Below are 19,385 nucleotides of genomic sequence, written 5' to 3'. Positions count from 1 at the left end.
AAAACAAAGAGGAAGGAGACCATGGGATCTATAAAATGAGAAGAGGCCGTGAGAAAATTATGCCTAAGTTTTTAACAGTTTAGATAAATTATGGTAAAAACATTTAAATACTTCATTTTCAATTCATATTTAATATAGAAACTATACGCAAGTGATTCGTTACAAGCTTAGAAACACAAAAGTTGTTTGGTCTAAAATGAGCATAAAAATACATTAGAAGCTCCTTTGTTTTTGCAAGGCTTGTTAGACACTTTAGGACTTATAGTAAATATATACTCAGACCTCCCTGCAGAAAAGCATGAGGTTTCAGATAAGCTTTCCTATAAGTAAATTAATTAGCTGGTGAGATCTTTTGCAGTGAAATAAACCTTTTTATGCTTAAAAAAATTAAGTGCTCTATTAGGTGATTAAACATTTTAAATATATTTTTTAAAACTAAAGACAATAACTGAAAATTGTCATCTGTTAAGTCTTTGCCTTTAGAATAATGTCTTTGTCTCTTTATATCTCTTTTACAAAATATCTCATCCAGGAATCTGTTATTTATCTTGGTACCTACTACAATATCTTAGAATCTGAAGGCCTGAAAATAAATCTTAAGAGGTCAAGTTCAAAACCTCATCCAGGGCTTGCATTATCTCTGCAACCAGGTGGTCCTTCAGGCTCTGCTTCGAAAGTTTTAGTAATGTGGAAATCATTACCTCTACAAGAATCTTTGGATCTATTTTTTGTTGGCGATTGTAACTTGTGGAAAATGTTTCTTCACATCGTTTATAAAATTATGTCTCTGTAGCTTTTTATCTATTCTATAATTTGCCTTCTGTAGTAATTAGAAAATCGTAATGAAATGATAGGCGTGAAGGGAGAGTACAGCATCTATCATGTAGAGAATATGTGATCAATGTTCGTTACCCGCCATCCTCTGCTGGACACTGTGGATGGCTTGCTGAGCATCCATTCTAACTACCTGCTAGTGTCTCTTCCTGATCTATCGAGGACATTAAGCCTAAAGTGACATTTCTAGATTCCCTTGCAGCTAGAGATGTAGATGTGATTTAGGTTGCATGAATCAGATGTTCTTGCCTAAGACTTGATATTAGAATTCAATTAAGTGAGAGCACAAGGAGTCAATTTTACTTCTGCAAACTGCAAGCAGGGGTCATGTACCAGTCGTCACAATGTCTTCCCAACTTGTTAATGTCAACAACTCCTTGGTTCTGCCATGTGGCTTTAGTACTAACCTCTAGAGACTGAACTTAGAGTCTCCTTTCTTAGGCCCTTCCTGCCCCACAAAGATTCTGTGATTTATTTAATACTTTATTATAAATACCCTTCTGATTAAATTTTCTAGAAGGAAGTTGGCTCTTTGGACCTAAACCTTGGCCATTTACCCCCCTTGCTAGCTCTTATCTACACTATCCTCATGACAGGCCTTTGGATAATTGATAAAAGAAATCATATGCCCTCAAGTTCTTCTTTCCTCCAATACAAATATGTTGGTGGCTTTTGTGGAAAGATCTAGATCAGTATGCCTGCCCTGCCATTTACAAGCTGGTGTGCGTGTGTGTGTTGATCATTGAAGAGTTACCTAGCCTCTCCGTGACTCTTCAGTTTTCCAACTTATAAAGTGGGAATAACAATAGTCCCTACTAAGGGTATTGTGAGATTAGTTATATATGATAATTCTTGTACCAAGCTCAGGTTGGTGTCTGACATGTGATCAGGGCTCAATAAATGTTAGTTGTCATTATTATTGTTATTATTGTCATTCCAGCACTATTCTCAATTGACTTGATTTTAAAACAGCAGATATACCAGTTGAAAATATATTCTGGTTAGTCAATGTCCTTCTTTAAAGAGTATTCGCAAACTGGATTAATACCCCAGCATATCTGATGAGTCCCCAATAGAATATCACTCTCAACATTTCACCTTTATTCAATGTAAGAGAATTGATGTATGTATAATTTACTCTCATGGAGTTTAAACTCAAATCCTAAAGTCTTTCCTTTATTTTCTATGGTTAAAGCAAGATATCACAGTTTAAAACCCAGGAAAAACTTTGGATTTACACTTTTTAATGTTCATCTTATTGAATTAAGCCTATTTTTTGTCTGTAGTACAGGATTGTATACATATACTGGTCTCACATAAAATGAATTAAGTAGCCCTCCTAGCAACTTTGGTAAGGAATCAGTCAATTACCTCCTCAAAGTAATTGGTAAACACATTGAACAGCTTAGACCAAGGACAGAGCCCTGTAACCCACTTGGCATCGCCAGTGACATCAATTCTTTTATAATTACTCTTTAGGCTTGACTATTTAGTCACTCACGAGTCCAACTATACTATCATTTAACCCAAGTATCTCTGTAGTAATTTTATTTTTTTTCAAAAACCTGGTTAAATCTAGATCCTCTCTATTTGTAGCATTTCCTTGATCCATTGTTCTAGAAAATACATTGCTTACTTGCACAATTATGTTGCACTGTAACAAAATATTTTTTTAAAGTTTAATTTTAAACAATGATTCTAGCATCATGAAAGTATTTCTTCAAGCACTGATTGAAATCCTAGAGCTGGTCCTCTGAGCCAAATCAGCAATTTGCTATTTCTTTACTCAAAGGATCATTTTGTAATCTTTGTTCTACAGAACCTGATTAATTATTTTACAGTATTTCTCTTTCCCTCATTTCCCATTGATAGTGGGACCACCACTTTCTCAACCCATAGTCCTTCACCTCTAGCGCATATCAAACCCAATTATCAATCTCTTTTGTCATCCCACCTATTCTTCCAGGGCAGTATCTTCTAACCATGTGACCTGCATATGAATCACACATGATTTCTGTAATTCTCTTTAAAACACTGGCTCAGATTCAGGCTTCATCAGTCCTTGTGCTAAATTATCATTTTCATTCCTCTTTTTGGAGATATTTGATAACAACTGTTTGGTTTTAGAAGAACACTTTTTCTATATTTAGAATTTGGCTACGTTTTAAAAATGCAATTACTAAAGAAAGTAACTTTAATTTCTATGTAAGATGTGGTGACATAAAAGAAGGAAGAACAATGATTTGCTTTCTTTCCCTGTGATATTTTTATTTGTTTAGGCTCATTCTTAAGGAAAAGATTTATATAGTATTAATACATTTATCATGTATATGTGCATAATATTGTTTTTTAAACCAGGTATAGTAGCGTGATAAGAATAGCAGGTGTTGTATATTTTTGATGCATTATAAATTGGACAAAATGTCTGTCTTCTCATGGTATACTATCTCCTTAAAAGTCTTCTATGAGCATAATTATTAAAAAGCAAATGGAACATTAGCTTATGTAATGGAAATAAAGCATACTTTGCTTGAGAAATGTCCTATATATTCTGTGTTAAAACTTAAGGTTTTTGTTTCAAGCAATGTAATTTTCAGATGTTAAGATAGTAAAGTTAAGAAACTACAACTATTTGCACACCCTGTCTTGTATTTGGTAGATTATTTTATCCTTGATAATATACCGAGATGAAGGACTTCCACTATATTTTATACAGTTCTTCGAATGAAATTATGTAGAACTTAAAGGATTTATATTTTATTTTCTTCCAACATAAATTTTGAAGACTGATTGTAATATCTAAGGCTGCATTTATCAGACATTGTCAATTTTATTAAATATGATGATGCCAATTAAAGGCACAAGCTATTAATTCAAACTGCTACAATTCTATTTTAAAAAGCAACTTAGCAACTTCTTCCAATTGAGCAATTGTATCCTACAGCCACTTGAAGTAACAATTGCATATGTCTTAAGCTATTTTCTAGAGTAACCCACCAAAAGTTAATTTTTTTAAAGGACAATATCTTGTCTATGTCAGGTATATGTGCTTGGTATTTCTCCAACTGTATGTAAAACTTTCAAAGATCAGACTTGCCTTTTTCTGTACAGCTGCCTTTTCATTTTCTTTCTCTGAATAGACCCATAATGTTCAGGGAAAATATCAAGAATAATAAATCCAAATCTTTGTATAAAATACACCTTCATGACACACTCAAGCTGGAAATCACAGGAACCAATAAAAATGCAGGCAGCCTCCTGATAATGAGGTCAGAAATACAAATAAATTTACTTTTAATGAAGACTGGAGGCACAGTAATCAAAGTGTTAAAATTCATTTCATGCATATCTCATTTGCTTCTTAGCTGATATTTACCACGCAATTCTGTGAGAAAGTAGAGGCCTAAGATGCTCCAGATAAATGGCTCAATTAATTGTACAGAGGTAGACCTCTTTGAGCTGAGCCAGAGCTGTGAGCTCTTTATTAAAAGCACTATTCTGTAGCCCATAACCTTGTTCCTTGACTCCTCTCTGGTTTCCAATTTAAACAAGTCCCCATGCGGCCTGCTCTAAAGGGCTTTGTCTCCCTGTCATTGTTAAGAGAGCTGAGGCATCCTGGAAGTGTGAAATCAGACCTCATGAGTTGAACGGTTCCCCAGGGAACGCCGGACTGCGCAGAAGGTCAAAGTCATGGGCCGGACCATCTAAAAGTGTCTGATCGCCGGTCTGTGACACAGCAAGTTGGGGGTGGGGGTTGGGGGGGGGCGGGAGCTAGACTGAAGAGGACTGAAATTGAACACATCTTAATTAAAGCCCACAGACAGCAAAACAAAATGTTTTCTAGGCAGCCTGTCAAATGGGGCTTAAATTTAGCTCTGCTAATGAATCTGAGCTGCTAACTGTTATTTCTTAAGATAATAAGACTCTCACGGAAGCTGATAAAAAAACTGTAGCATGTCTTTTTCTGCTGTTTTGTTACTTAAATATTTTCCAACAATGAAGACAGTTTTCCAAAAGAAAAACATGGGAAAAGTCTATGCAAATAAAGGGGTAGTAAACATCTCTCTTAATAACTAGTAGGTTTCCAGACTACGGGGCTGGCAAGTCGCAAGTCTTTATGCATAGCCTTGTTTTAGAAAAAGATACGCTCATTTAAAGGGACTATTTCAGTGACACATTCTGTTAATTGTAAAATTCTCTCTCTCTCTCTCTCTCTCCCCCCCTGTCTTTCCCCCCACCCTTTTTCTCTCCCTCTCCCTCTATTGTTTCCTGAAGGAGACGGTGCATTAATTTGAGAGATCAATTCACCTGGTGTGGAGAAGTTTTATATTAGTGTACCTTTTAGTACAGTGAAAAGGTAGGACATCTTTTGAAGGGTTTCACAGTTCTCCCATATCGCTGTTTCTGAAACTGAGTGGCTGGTCTCCCTGGGGAAGCTACAACCTCTTCCTTAGGAGCTCAGAAAAAAAAAAAAAAAAAAAAAACAGAGAAAGAGAGCGAGAACCCAGGGGAAAATGAAATGAAGGGGAGGGGCGGAGGAGAACTCTTTTCTCCTTCTCCTCTTAGAACTTGAAAGAACCAATAGGCCAGGTCTAAATACTCTGCAAAGAAAGCCTCACTCAATATAGGAGACTTGGAATGTTCTGTTGAGGCAGAAATTAGGCCCTGCTCAAGGAAAAGAATAATCAGAAGCTAAAAAAGACAAATGATAACACAAACTATTTCCTACCACCCAAAGAAAAAATATTTCTTCACCGCCCCCCGCCCTCCCACACCCCACCCCACTGGCCTTTCCTCACAATTTGTAGAATTTTAAGGAAAACTTGATCTAGCTGCAGAGAGATCTTCCCCAGTGAACGCAGGGCCAGTCTCTAGGTCTTGCTTTGATGGTGCGGAGAGACGTTAACCTTTTCACTGGTTAGTTGAAAGGTAAGTAAGTTGTACTGAGAAGTATTTTTCAGTGACTCAAACTTTTTCCCTTATGAAGAATTTAGCTGACCAACTTTTCAAACCACAGTGCCACTTTCTCAGGCTGTGAAAAGATGCCCACAATTTGACTGAAATCTCAATCCACTCTTGTGCCTTGCTCAATGCATGTGTATGTGTGGGAGTTGTAAATGGAGGCCTTAACCACCAGAGTTAATCTCTTTTTTAAATCTGTATTAACCTTAATGATTTGAAGTGCACTGTCCAACACTGGGCTATTGAGACCAAAGAAAAAACTACCCTCGACCATCAACAGTTTATTAGGGGCTTAACTGAAGTGACCTACTGTAGTAGTGTTCAGCTGAACAAGGCTATAGGCTTTTTGTGGAAAGGGAAAGAATTGAGGGTTTCATTAAAAAGTAATTTGTGCTTTATACTCACTCATTCAAAGAGAGTCTCAATTGCTCTTTATTCACACAGAGTTAATACAGTATCACAATGTTTCTCAATGAATGTGTTGTAACAAAAGAAAAATTTTACATTTTGAAAGGGAAAAATTCTTTGTAACCGTAGTAAGATTGATGGCTACTTAAAACACTATAGACTCTTTCTTTCCTGTGCTCATGTCTAATGATGGAATATTATAATTTAACATATTTTGCTGAAACAATGAGAGTTTAGCTTTATGTTCAGATCATTAAAAATATCTAAAAAATAGAGCTAAGTTGGTCAAATATAAATTTGTCTCGTTAGACTTATTTAGAAAAAGAGTTCTGAAACCAACCGTGTATTTTTATAAGTAACAGGCTCATTTGTACCATGTCAGAAAATGTTCTTGCCTTAGCACAGACAGTTACCAGTGATTTAAAATCTCCCCTCTACATCAACAAAATTCCTAAATGGATGCTAACTTGAGGATTTGAAGACAGCACTAGTCAATTGCCTCTTTTCAAACTATTGCCTAATAACTTGTAGAGCCTGACTGTTATTATCCACCGAGACGCACATCATATCTTTAAAGTTCTTTGAACAAGTAAGAGAGAAAGCAGACAAAAAACTTTCTTGTGTCCCAAATTTAATGACAAAGACAAGGAAGCATCAGGATACACACATATATATATGTGTGTGTGTGTATTTATATATATGTGTGTATATATAAAGTATCCTTTTCAAAAGTAAAAATAATTTCTAAAATTGGTAGTATATTCAGACATTTCTGACTTAAATATATAGTCTTCAATTTTTGCTACTATCACAAATGTCGTAAAGACCACAGAAGGTCCAAGAGTGAGCAAGGTCAAAGACTGAATTATCTTTTTGCCCCTGAATAGTTCAACATCTCTCTTGTTCAATTCAGAGCACATTAGATTATAAGGTCAGCATGAAATGGGGAATCATTAGATTTATATCTCTAAAAATGGAGGAAAAATTGGAGACTCTGTTATTTAGTATTCCCCAAATTAATGTTCATTTTATCAAATGAAAATTATGTCTCATTGAATCCCCAGGGGAAAGGCTATTGTTATTCACATCAATTTACATAGAACCATTAGGAGAGAAATATCTCTATTTTTTTCCAGCTTTGAGAGAACATGTATTTTAACTTCCATAGTGGCATACAGGCCAACTGGGTTAATCTAGTTTGCATATTCATGAAGTCTGAAAATCAATGACAGCTTCTCTCCAAGAGAAGACAAACTTATACAATTCTATCCAATTGTATAATGGACAGGTATATAAGCTTTTGAAGTAAATGGTACATGCATTTTTCTAAAAGAAATAATTGTGCCAGATTAATTTGATTATAATCATACTAGAAAGAAATTTCATAAATAGGAAAATGTATACATTTTACATTAATTGTTTTGTACAAGGAGCCAAATTAGCATATATGCAAATATTACAAACAACCTACTCTCCCATTTTCAGGTATGCCTGTTTTGAAAAAATATGTGACAACTGTTATCATCTTCTTGATTACAAATGAGTTGATAATTACCTTTTTAAAGGAACTGCAAACTAATATTTTAAATTTTCTCACACATGGTCACTTAATAGGCAAATATTAAAATACAAAAATATTGCAGTTTTGGAACAAACATCTGCTATTTTCATTTGAAGACATGTTATCTTTTATTTGTTTTTGATTCTGTTGAATGAATTAAAGAAGTGCACAGTGATTTCAGATCCTTGGATGGTAGAAAAAGTACATTTCTTCCTGTGAAATAAGTTTGTTACCTCATTAGGATGATGTGGCTGAATGTTCACAATGGTAAGCATATTTCCAGAATGATAAATTGATATTTTCTTCAGAAACAGTGACATTTGCACAAATTGGTCAAGCCAGTCCTATTTATTGTCTAACTCGAGATGGATAATTTAAGGAACAGTATAAACATCCCCCAAATCCTTATGAAATTAAATCATAAATGAATGGTCACATTGTTATAAATTCAAAATAATGATTTAATTCTGGAAATTGATGAAATAATTGCCATCAGCCCGCTTGTTAATATGTTACAGAAATAGCATTATGCAAATCAGGAAGCTTTAAGAGACAAAACTAATGTGGACATTTGTATAGCCTTGTTTCCTACTTTAAGACATTTCAAACAATCTAGAGGCTTAGTTTAGATCCAAAATTATCTCTGGGATGTGCCAGGGAATTTGGACGACTAATGAGTTGGATCAGCAACCCAAATATCAAGAGTTCATACCAAATGATTGAGTATTATGCATCTAAACTTTTCAGTGAAATATCCAACAGATTTCATGCATGTTTGAATTATAAGTGTTGATGCTATGAGGGAAGCTGATTCTGTATAGCATTGGTTCAATACCTGGAAATAACAATACCTGGAAGAAGTATTGCTACTACATTGATTAAACTTTGAAGAAGGCAACAATTCAAAAATCATTTTGCTTTTTAGTGTTTATTTTTAATACGTTACCCTGCCTTTAAAAAGCAGAGTTACTATAAAAATAAGGGGGTTTGCAAATATTTCTAAGATCAACCCTGAATCTTTAAATTATTTACTTTGATGATCCATCAGGTGAAATGCAAAGTTGAATTATTAAATGGTGTAGACCTCGTGTGCTGCTTGATCTGAGCAATAGCAGAATTGCATCATCTCTTACCAGTGACGTCAGCAGCCATTAACCCTTCCGCTCTGATGACTTTCACCTGGAGAAATCCCACATCTTTCAGGTTGTGAAATATCCTCAATGGGCTCTGAAAGACCCCAACATCAGTATTAGAAAAGGAAGGTCCCAAGGAGTCTTAAAGAGTGTGCTGAGAAAACATTACATTTTTTAGTTTATCTTCAGACTTTGGGGGTAAGAAGATCAACATTAAACTAATTAATTATTTTTTTTTACTATTTTCCTCTTGGTGAGTTTTGGAAATTGCATGCACTAGCTGAGGATTAAATTACCTAGAGACTGTTTTCTAGTATTTATTTCAAAAGACTTATGCAATTCTACATAAGAACTTAAGTAGTTCTACATAAGTAAAATACATACATAATCTTTTAAAATAAATCAAGTTGATGACTAAAAATAAATTCAGGCTGGAAGCGGTGGCTCATTCCTGTAATTCCAGCACTTTGGGAAGCTGAGGCTGATGGATCACAAAGTGAGGAGTTCAAGACCAGCTTGGCCAAGATGGTGAAACCCCATCTCTACTAAAAATACAAAAAAAAATTAGCCAGGCATGGTGGAGGGCACCTGTAATCTCAGCTACTCGGGAGGCTGAGGCAGAGAATTGCTTGAACCCAGGAGGCAGAGGTTGCAGTCAGCCAAGATCACACCATTGCACTCCAGCCTGGACGACAGGGCAAAACTCCAACTCAAAAAAATAAACTAAATTCAAAATAGTGAGTAATTTTTCTTAAATTTATAGTTTTGCCATTTTAGTACGTATAGAATGGAAACTTTGATGCTGCATAAGGAGTTCAAGGTGTCATTTGTGTTTCTTCAGTATAAATTACCCTTCCACCATCATGAATCTACACCACACACACACACACACACACACACAAACACACACACACCCCGATGTGGATAATTGTTACTATATAACTAGATTTTCTGAAAGAATAAAAAAAAAAACAACATTTACTCCCATAAATAATTATCAATAAATGGTGAACAATAAATTATGGAATAGATATGTCTGTTTCCTTTTTTCAATCTCCTCTAGCAAGCAAACCACTCCAAGAAATATTTTAGTCTATAGATATAATGGTTTGGAGATTAGTGGGGTTTAAAAAATTCTTTTATTTTTATTTTTTTAGAGACAGCGTCTAACTCAGGTTGGAGTGCAGTAGCATGATAATAGCTCACTGTGACTTCCAAATCCTGGGCTCAAGCATTCCTTCCACCTCAGCCTCCTGAGTGGCTGGAACTACTGGCATATTTGGTTATTTTTGGTGCAACCATGCTTGGTTAATTTGTTTTTAAAAAAATTTTTAATTCTATAGAAAAAGTCTTGCTATGTTACCCAGGATAGTCTCCGATTCCTGGCCTCAAGTGATCTTCCAGCCTTGACTCCCAAAGTGTTGGGATTACAGGCATGAACCACCACTCTCAGCCTAATTATCAATATTAAATCTCACGTTGTTGGATATGTAACACTCTTCAGTCTTTGGGGGTAAGAAGGTCAACATTAAGTTAATTATTTTTTTCTATTATTTTCCTCTTGGTGAGTTTTGGAAATTGCATGGGCTAGATGAGGATTAAATTACCTAAAGACTGTTTTCTAGTATTTCTTTCCAAAGACTACTGTAGTTCTACATAAGTGACAGACACAATCTTCTATAGTCAATCAAAGTGATGACTAAAAATAAATTTAAAAATAAATTGATGACTAAAAATAAAAATTTTTCTTAACTTTATAGTTTTATTTGCTATTTTAGTATGTACAGGAGTATGGAAACTTCAATAGAAAAAATGGATCCAAATGATAAAATCTATTTTACTTCATAAATTAATAACGGTGGTGTTTTATAAGTGTAGCACTTGAAGGAATTAAAAGAGGGAAACCAATACAATAATTCAGAAGTCTAATTAATGGGCACAAATACTTTGAAAGTAAAATGAACCAACAGAATGCTAATATGCATTTGTTTATACTTCGTAGCATTTTTCTTATGACGCGATCAGCACTTCTACTCAGTAAATCAAAGGTACTTCTTTTTCATAATCTATAAAATGTTTTATAATCAGAGAACATAACATACTTTTGCATAATAAAGTTAGCTATTAAAATGTTACTAGAGTAAAGAGCACTCCCATCACCATATTAATAATGTGAGAATACTGACAAGCAAAAGCTTACTGTGATAGGAACTTTATCAGTCCCATATGACCAGTCATTGTTTACACTGAAACTATGACCTTGGTATACTGAGAGGAGGAAATGTGGATATATGAGTAATCTCACAGCCTAACTTTTTATAAGAGTGTTTAGCATGAGGATTAACTGTTAATCTTTTATTGTTTTTAAACAGTTATCACCAAAAATCTATTTAAAATACCCAGGTGACAAGGTTCAGTAAAAATGCACTTCTCTCGCCATTTAAATTCCTGTAACTGAAGGGTTTCACCGTGGGGGCATTAGACAGCAGGGTATAATTCAGAGGTTTGTAGGCATGTTGTGTTGCTACAGTAATAGCAAGTTTGGAAAGTTTCTTATCTCAGAGCTTACACAATGTTGTAAATCAGATAAGTCTCTGACCCTAATGATGGGGAACAGTTTTATCAAAAAAAAAAGGTTTCTGTACTTTAATTTTCAGAGGCAATTTAAATCAAGTTCTATTTTGACTAAAACAAATATAATCAGTCCTTATGTCTGAGAATCATTTCACATTGGTAGCCTAATTCCACAGACATATTGTCTTCAGGTGCTTCGGCTCTGATCCTCTGCTTCCCATTTGGAGTGGTAATTATTATTTGAAGGTTTCATTTCCCCAAGTCAGCTGATACTCCATAATATATTGCAAATTTCAACGGTTAAGGCCAGTGACACATCGATTATAATAAGAAGTAATAAATAAATACATTGGTTTAAAAATGTAACTTCATCAAGAGGTATTCCTGCCTTGCTATTTATGGTTATTTTAGAAGGCCTAAAAACCCGGATGGCTTCTGAAGCCAGAAATTTCCATAGCAGAGGAATCTATGATTTGCTGTGAATCCTTTCAGCCCTCAATAGATGGGAAAAGATTGAAATGCTCTGGAGAGGAGTCCTCTTTATTTTTTTAATGAAAGGCTGTATAATATATTTTCTCTATGACTGCAGCAGCTGTCAGGGAGAGCGTCTCAGTTCAGCTCTATTACGGGAGAGGCAATACCCCATCCTATGGCATCGAGATGCTCTGAGGGGCCAGAGCTGATTGACAGCTTGTCACTGTGACGTCTTATTCCATCTCTGTTATGGAGAAAATTAATGTCACACCACCAGCCTTATGACTCGCTGTCATCTTAGAACCGCTCACCTTTTATCAATGCTCTAAATAACATTTCAAGCCCATCGTCTTACGGTGGACAATCCGGTCAAGGGACATTAAATCAGATGACTGTGAAATGTCATAATAAAAATGGAATGCTAACAACTTCTTCTCTAAACTAGCTCCTCTGGTTTTTAAACTGTGACAAGGGGGAGCAAGGGTTCAGCATACCCGTTCTGAAAAGGTCATACAATTGCTCTTGGTCTACTACCCATTACTACCCGCCCCCTATTGACCTTCCCTCATTTCCTCCCCCTAAAAGAGGGGAAAAAAAATGGAATTAGCCATCTTCTCAGAATGTGGTGATCAAAAAATGGCTCAAAGAGTGATGTTTGTTTACTCTGTGGGGCTTCAATCCTCAGCAATGAACAGCTAAACAGCAGCAATGGAGGGCTTTGTTTAGGGCTGCTTCATATCAGAGTGGGGGCAATTCATCTGCTCCCCTGACAGTGACCAGTGTCAAACTCCCAAGTTTGACCTCAACTTTTAAAAATACACATGTTCTTGCAGGAAAATATAGAAATAATTCTCCAAACAACCTCCATTATATGTTTCTCCAAAACAAATGATATTTCAGATGTGATATGCCATTCATTCATTCATTTCATGATCCTTGTAATAAAAAGGAAACACACTGAAGCCTAATCCATAGGTCTTTGTCCTTTCATGGCTATGAGCAAATATAACAGATGTGCTATGTTGCACATAGTGGCTTAGTAGCAGGTATGTCTCTAGAGGGAGGTATAGGTCTCTGCCTGAAATTCAAGGCTGAAAAAAAAGTATGTTTAAACATGGTTCGTTTTTTAATATATTGAGCAGAATACAATGTGAGAATTAAGTCAAACATCTGCATAATATTTTACATTTTATTGAAAAAAGACATGGAAACAAATACTCAAATTCTAAATGGAAATGGCCAGTTGCCATTCAGTCATCCAGTAAAAAGAAAAAAAAAATTAATAATAGGTGGATTACTTCTAATTACCTAGGCAGCAATATCCCTTAATATATGGGATAATATCAAAATATTAATCCATCAACTATAGTATTATAATGCCTAGAAGAATTTTTATATTAATATACTGATTAACTCCATTAAAATTGTTGTAATTCATGAGGCTCACTTCTGGTAACAGAAGAATATGTTTTGGTGGATACCACAATGTAAAATAATCTTCATAATTGCAATTATATATTAGAAGATGTCACACAATATCTTAGGATCTTAGGTAGTTTAAAAATATATACTATTTAGCCTTGCTAAGTCACCTCTATTAAACTGTTTATGATAACACCATTGGTGGATGAGTTGTACAAGCATTAGCAGACAGCTGATTCAGTGGAGATAGCCAGAATAAATTTGCTGAAGCGTACATCCTGCTAATCTGTTTGAAGAATATTGTAGAGCATTAGTACCAGCACTTCATGTTATCTGCACAGCCTGATAAGGTACATCTTTATTAAATTCAGTTATTGAAAGGATGTCAGTCAGCAAATAGGAATATTTTAAAGTCCAAAAAAAAGTGGTTCTTTGTTAGTCGGAGCTTGGTTTCATGGCTGAGTGTCTAGAGGAGCCTTCTAAACACCTGGCGGCACCGTACAATACAAGCTTTGTCATTTTAAGTGGAAAAGCTTTTTTCCCAGCTTCATGGGTACTAAGGCATTTACTTTTTCAAACCTCCATTGAGAGAGAATGGTGGAGTAAGAGCTCCCCTCTCTGTTGATTCAAGAAAACTACATGGTGGGAAATGTCCAGAGGGAGGATGCTGGGAAATAGTAAGATTTGGTTGTGAATATTTCAGTTTGGTAAAATTTGAGGAGGGTAGTCATTTTAGTGATTCACTATTCCATACTATCGTTCCACATTCGATCAAAAGAAGGAGGCTTCCTTTAATTCGATTTCACATTCAATTAAAAAAATTAAAGGAATGAAGTGAGGCTTTCCTGAGCAGCTGAAAATAAAAATCATTCCTGTGAATACTCTTTAGTTACCAAGGTACTAATTAACGTAAGTACCATTAACTCCATCTCAAACTTGGAAAGACAAAGAAATTTTAATTGCAGCTACAAAGAATCAATAAATTAATTTTAAAGTCATGTTGTGTAAACCTGGCCTTCCTTTATGGGCAGCATCCCTGCATGATAAAATCATTGAGTAGAATCTCAGAATCCAGAATTTGCTCTGGAAGAGATTCTAGAGAAGATCAAGTCTCTAGACATGGGTGGGTAATGCAAGTGCTTCTGCAAAGGTCTGGGTGGCATTTGTTTTCACTCTGCTTTTTACTTGTGCCAATTCTTCCATCAGACAGCTTCTCAGAAGTACTTCTGTCCCTCCTGGTAAATTGTTTACAACCTCTTCTAGTCACATGTGACTCTAGAAGGAGGAGGGTTACATACGTACATATCTCTTTAATATCTCCTCTCGTTCCTTCTGGTCCTCCAGGGAGTTGACGGAGAGGTCAGAGATGCTGACTGTGGCTGATGCTGTCAGAGTGACCAGCAGCACCAGGTGTCCCTCACCCTCTTCCAGCTGCAACTCCAGCTTGTGCGTCTGTTCCCTACTGAGGGCTGACAGGTCGACCTGGCACCTAGAGACAAATGTTTTGAATCAGCAAGTGGCCTTTTTTTGTTTTGCCATATCAAACAGCTGTTCAGAGCTCTATGAAAAATAAATCAATAGAAATATTATTTGGACCACTGGAAGAAAACATCTTTCAAGTCAGCTGACTTTCTTAACAAAATTCAGACCCTGATTATCATAGGGTCTGTAATTGTTTATTTCCTGTAAGATACAAAAACTATGCTAATCTGAAATTCTATTATTACTCACTGTCACGGTATTCGTAAAGTGGTAAGGACTTCCTATGTCTAGGTGGCCTAAGGAATTAGGTCACTGGGGCTTTGCTTATAGAAAAATGATGTGAGTTATCTAGAGAGACCAACTACCAAAATTCTGAATTTTTGTGTTACTTTTAAAAATGGATGTTTCCCCCTCATTCATAAATGTTATTAAGCGGTGAATAGAATATGTACCATTGTGATGCCATACGTTTTACATTTTGTAAAACCATGCCAATATATTCACAGTGCACTGTATAAACCTAAATAAAAACACATAAATCTCCTTAAAACATAATAGCTCGAGTGTTATGCACCTGAGTTGTGCTAAGAGGGACTTTCTAATGTGGCAGTGCATGCTCTGTATGCCACTCTCTCAGAGCTAATACCTAGAAAACGCTTTTCATAAAAATGTCAATTGATTTTGAAGAGAAAGGTAATGTGGTGACCACAAGGCTAATAAACTGAGAGAAAGGTGGCAGGCATGAGTAAAAGGCATTTAAAACAGGAAATAGCCAATTATAAGAATAAATGTGTTAACCTATCATAAACTGTGTGGTCAGAGACAGATTAAACTCTTGCTGTTTCTTATTCCTCACTCTATTTGGCATTTATGGTTTTGTTTTTAAACTAAACTCCTATGGACAGTGTTTTAAAGCTTATAGTTGAGTTCAAACATCTCTTTAGCAAGAGTGATCGCAGATATTGAACTGAAGTCCAATATTTCAATAGGCCTTTTATTTTTGCCTATTGCTTAATATGAGGGATGTCTGGGACTAGACACAAATGGGAGGAAGAGGAATATTGATGTAAGAAAAGAAAACAATAAGCAATGCCCTGGTCAGTGGCAGAAAGTCCATGTGTACTAAATGCTAACTATTGAGAAATTGAGAGATTAGAGTCTGTACCAGTCTGGAAACATCTTCCTGAAGTTAGAATGTATGTCAAATAACTGCACTGTTTCTGCTATCACAATACCCATTCCAAGGTACTCTTGTACTGTCTCCTCACACTCTGAAGGGTGAAAAAACATATCACATCCCTTATCTCATATTTTAATTTTAATTGGAATTAAGTTCTTATCAATAACACCTGGAACAAATTGAGGTTAAAAATTTTTACAGTGGAAAACAACTATTCAAACACATTCTCTAATTAAAAAAAGGTATTATCTTTAGAGATCTTTCCAGCACCTGACACACTGCTGGGCCCAGAGTTTGTAACTCTGACTTGGATAGAGAGTATAATACTAGAGAATTGATGAGAGACTATAATTCAGGCAATATTTTTGGTTGGATACAGTTGGAACCAAGAAAAGTCTTTTGCTTACTTTGTTGTTTCTTTTTTTTCCACTCACTTTGATCATGCATTTCCTGGTCCCTTCCTTTTTTATATGATGCTGCAGCACTCTTAAAACACTAAAACACATTGATGTCTTCTGAAGGATTTTCTTCTATGCCCACCACCACTTTGTACTGATCATATTGATGTTGGTTTCTCTTAATTTATATTAGTCATTGCATTTAATGCTTTACAGGTGGGGAATCTGCTCTCGAGATTATATAAGTTAGGCTTTGCAAACTGGCAGTTTTCAGACGGAATCTGATCCGTAGATGTGTTGTTTTGCTTGTGCTAAAAAAGTTTGGAATATAAATATTTTTAAATACAAGGTAAATGTCCTCTGAATTAGTTACTGTTCCCCATACTGGCCTATTTCACTTAATTATTCTACCTTGCTCCAGTAGGCAGAAGGATTCGTGATTCTTTTCTTTTTTTTTTTTTTTTTTTTTGAGACAGAGTCTGGCTCTGTCGCCCAGGCTGGAGTGCAGTGGCCGGATCTCAGCTCACTGCAAGCTCCGCCTCCCGGGTTCCCGCCATTCTCCTGCCTCAGCCTCCCGAGTAGCTGGGACTACAGGCGCCGCCACCTCGCCCGGCTAGTTTTTTGCATTTTTTTTTAGTAGAGACGGGGTTTCACCGTGTTAGCCAGGATGATCTGGATCTCCTGACCTCGTGATTCGTCCGTCTCGGCCTCCCAAAGTGCTGGGATTACAGGTTTGAGCCACCGCGCCCGGCCAGATTCGTGATTCTTGCCGTCTCCTTAACTTACTAATGAGAAAATTGAGGCCAGGGAGGGCACATGACGGAGGTGAGACATATGGTTAGTTATTAGCGGAGTCCACTTGAACCTAGGACTCTGGAATCCAAGATCTAGGCTTTTCTCCACCACTCTAAGTAATCATGCATCCCAGGAAGAAGCACTGTTAACAGTGCTTCTCAAACTGGGTAATATCTGGGCTTTTTTATTTTTATTTTTATTTTTTCGAGACCAGGTCTTACTCTGTTGCCTAGGTTGGAGTGCAGTGGTGCGATCATGATCATGGCCCACTGCAGCATTGACCTCCTGAGCTCGGGTGATTCTTCCCACCTCAGCCTCCAGGTAGCTGGGACTACAGGTGTGTGCCACCAGGCCTGGCTGATTTTTTTTTTTTTTTTTTTTTTTTTTTTGTAGAGATGGGGTTTCGTCATGTTGCCCAGGCTGCTCTTGAACTCCTGGGCTCAAGCAGTCCACCCGGTTCAGCATTCTAAAGTGCTGAACGAGCCACCACACCCAGCCCTGGACTTTTTGAGACAGAGTCTTATACTGTCGCCCAGGCTGGAGTGCAGTGGCATGATCTCAATTCACTGTAACCTCTGTCTCCTGGGTTCAAGCGATTCTCATGTCTCAGCCTCCCAAATAACTGGAATTACAGATGCCCACCGCGACGCTTACCGGCTTTTTTTTTTTTTTTTTTTTTTTTTTTTGTATTTTTAGTAGAGCTAGGGTTTCACCATGTTGACCAGGTTAGTGTCAAACTGCTGACCTCAAATGATCCACCCACCTTGGCCTCCCAAAGTGCTGGGATTACAGGCATGAGCCACCACACCCAGCTGACTTTTTTCCCTCAAACTTTTATTTTAGGTTTTGGTGGGCACATGTACAGGTTTGTAACATAGGTAAACTCTCCTGTCACGGGGTCTTGTTGTACAGATTATTTTGTCACCCAGGTACTAAGCCTAGTACTCAATAGTTACTTTTTCTGATCTTCTCCCTCCTCCCAAACTCTGCCCTCAAGGAGACCCCAGTGTCTGTATTTCCCCTCTTTGTGCCTGGACTTATTTTTAACAGAAAGAATTATCTCAGTTTCCAAGTATGAAAATACGTTATTTTTATGCTTTAAAAATATATATAAACCAGAGAAGAAGGCTATAAATTATTGTTCTTGTATGATGATTAAGAAAAATTTATAAATTAAATTTTGAAACTATGAAACTAATAAATTTAAATTAACAATATAAATTTATAGAGACTATTATGCTTTTCTATAACAACTAAAATTTCAGTATTGGGTGTACTCATAGAAATAGTTTATCTCAGGTCCTGTGCTATATTCAGTGTTTCAGAATTTTGACTTTAATAATTCCAATGTAGAGAATGTCCGTTTTCATAAATATATCAGACAAGAGAGTATTTAATGACTTTAAGGTTCTTTGTGCTAGTTAAGGTTATTTGGATCTCTTATTTATCTAAATGTTCTACTTGAGAGTAAGATGCCATTTTAAATGAAGTGTCACCTAGAAAAGCAAAGTTTGTTAGCTTGAGGATAAACTTAAAGCTTCACTGATGGGTATCAAATCAAATTGTTGCTGGAATTGGGTGGGGAAAAAGCATTCTCTACTCCCACATAACTTTGGAACAAATATGTTCAAGGATGGAACTCTTACAACATAGTCTAGTGCAATGTGAATACAGTACTAATTGCTATGGGGTAGATTCTTCTGTATTTGGCTTACCAGTACTGTTATGTCCTGAACAAAGGGAGGTTTCACTACGGTTTGAATATAGAAGTAATAAGTGACCATCCAGATGGTTCAGGATAGGCATACAGTAATGGTTTTATAATGTTATCAAGATAAAAACGCAAAATCTAAAAAGCATCAAAACAAATTTATGAACTCCAAACATATGTTCACAGATATGTACACAGAGAAAAGATCTCGGGTTTGGGAGTTAGCGTCCCTTGGTTCTAGACCTCAGTCTTACATTAATTAGTCATGTGACCTCTTTCAAGATAACTTATCCTCTTGAATTTCAGTTTTCTCATGTGCAGATGAACTTTAAATTCTCAAACCCTCAAATTCCACAATTTGTTGTAACTCTATGTTTACATTTGCTGCATCTTCCTTTCTTTGCAATTCCACAAATCAAAAAGCTAAGAAAACAAAATTATCTTATAGGCA

At 36.2% G+C, this 19,385-nt stretch overlaps 1 protein-coding gene across 16 annotated transcripts in view; it reads right to left on the bottom strand.

The window, feature by feature from the left end:
- Window positions 1-19,385, bottom strand: part of MCTP1 (multiple C2 and transmembrane domain containing 1) — a 595,101-nt gene that overhangs the window by 177,221 nt on the left and 398,495 nt on the right. For all 16 annotated transcript variants that reach the window (XM_007978702.3, XM_007978722.3, XM_007978744.3 and 13 more), the window contains 2 exons: window positions 14,671-14,857; window positions 8,899-8,992 (listed from right to left, as the gene is read on the bottom strand). In XM_007978702.3, the coding sequence (XP_007976893.1) occupies window positions 8,899-8,992; window positions 14,671-14,857 (281 nt within the window). The remainder of the gene's footprint in view (window positions 1-8,898; window positions 8,993-14,670; window positions 14,858-19,385) is intronic.

This window comes from Chlorocebus sabaeus, chromosome 4, assembly GCF_047675955.1.
Source record: "Chlorocebus sabaeus isolate Y175 chromosome 4, mChlSab1.0.hap1, whole genome shotgun sequence".
In the NCBI taxonomy this organism is placed as follows: domain Eukaryota; kingdom Metazoa; phylum Chordata; class Mammalia; order Primates; family Cercopithecidae; genus Chlorocebus; species Chlorocebus sabaeus.
Note: the sequence above shows the minus strand (reverse complement) of the source record. Positions and strands in the feature narration are given on the sequence as shown.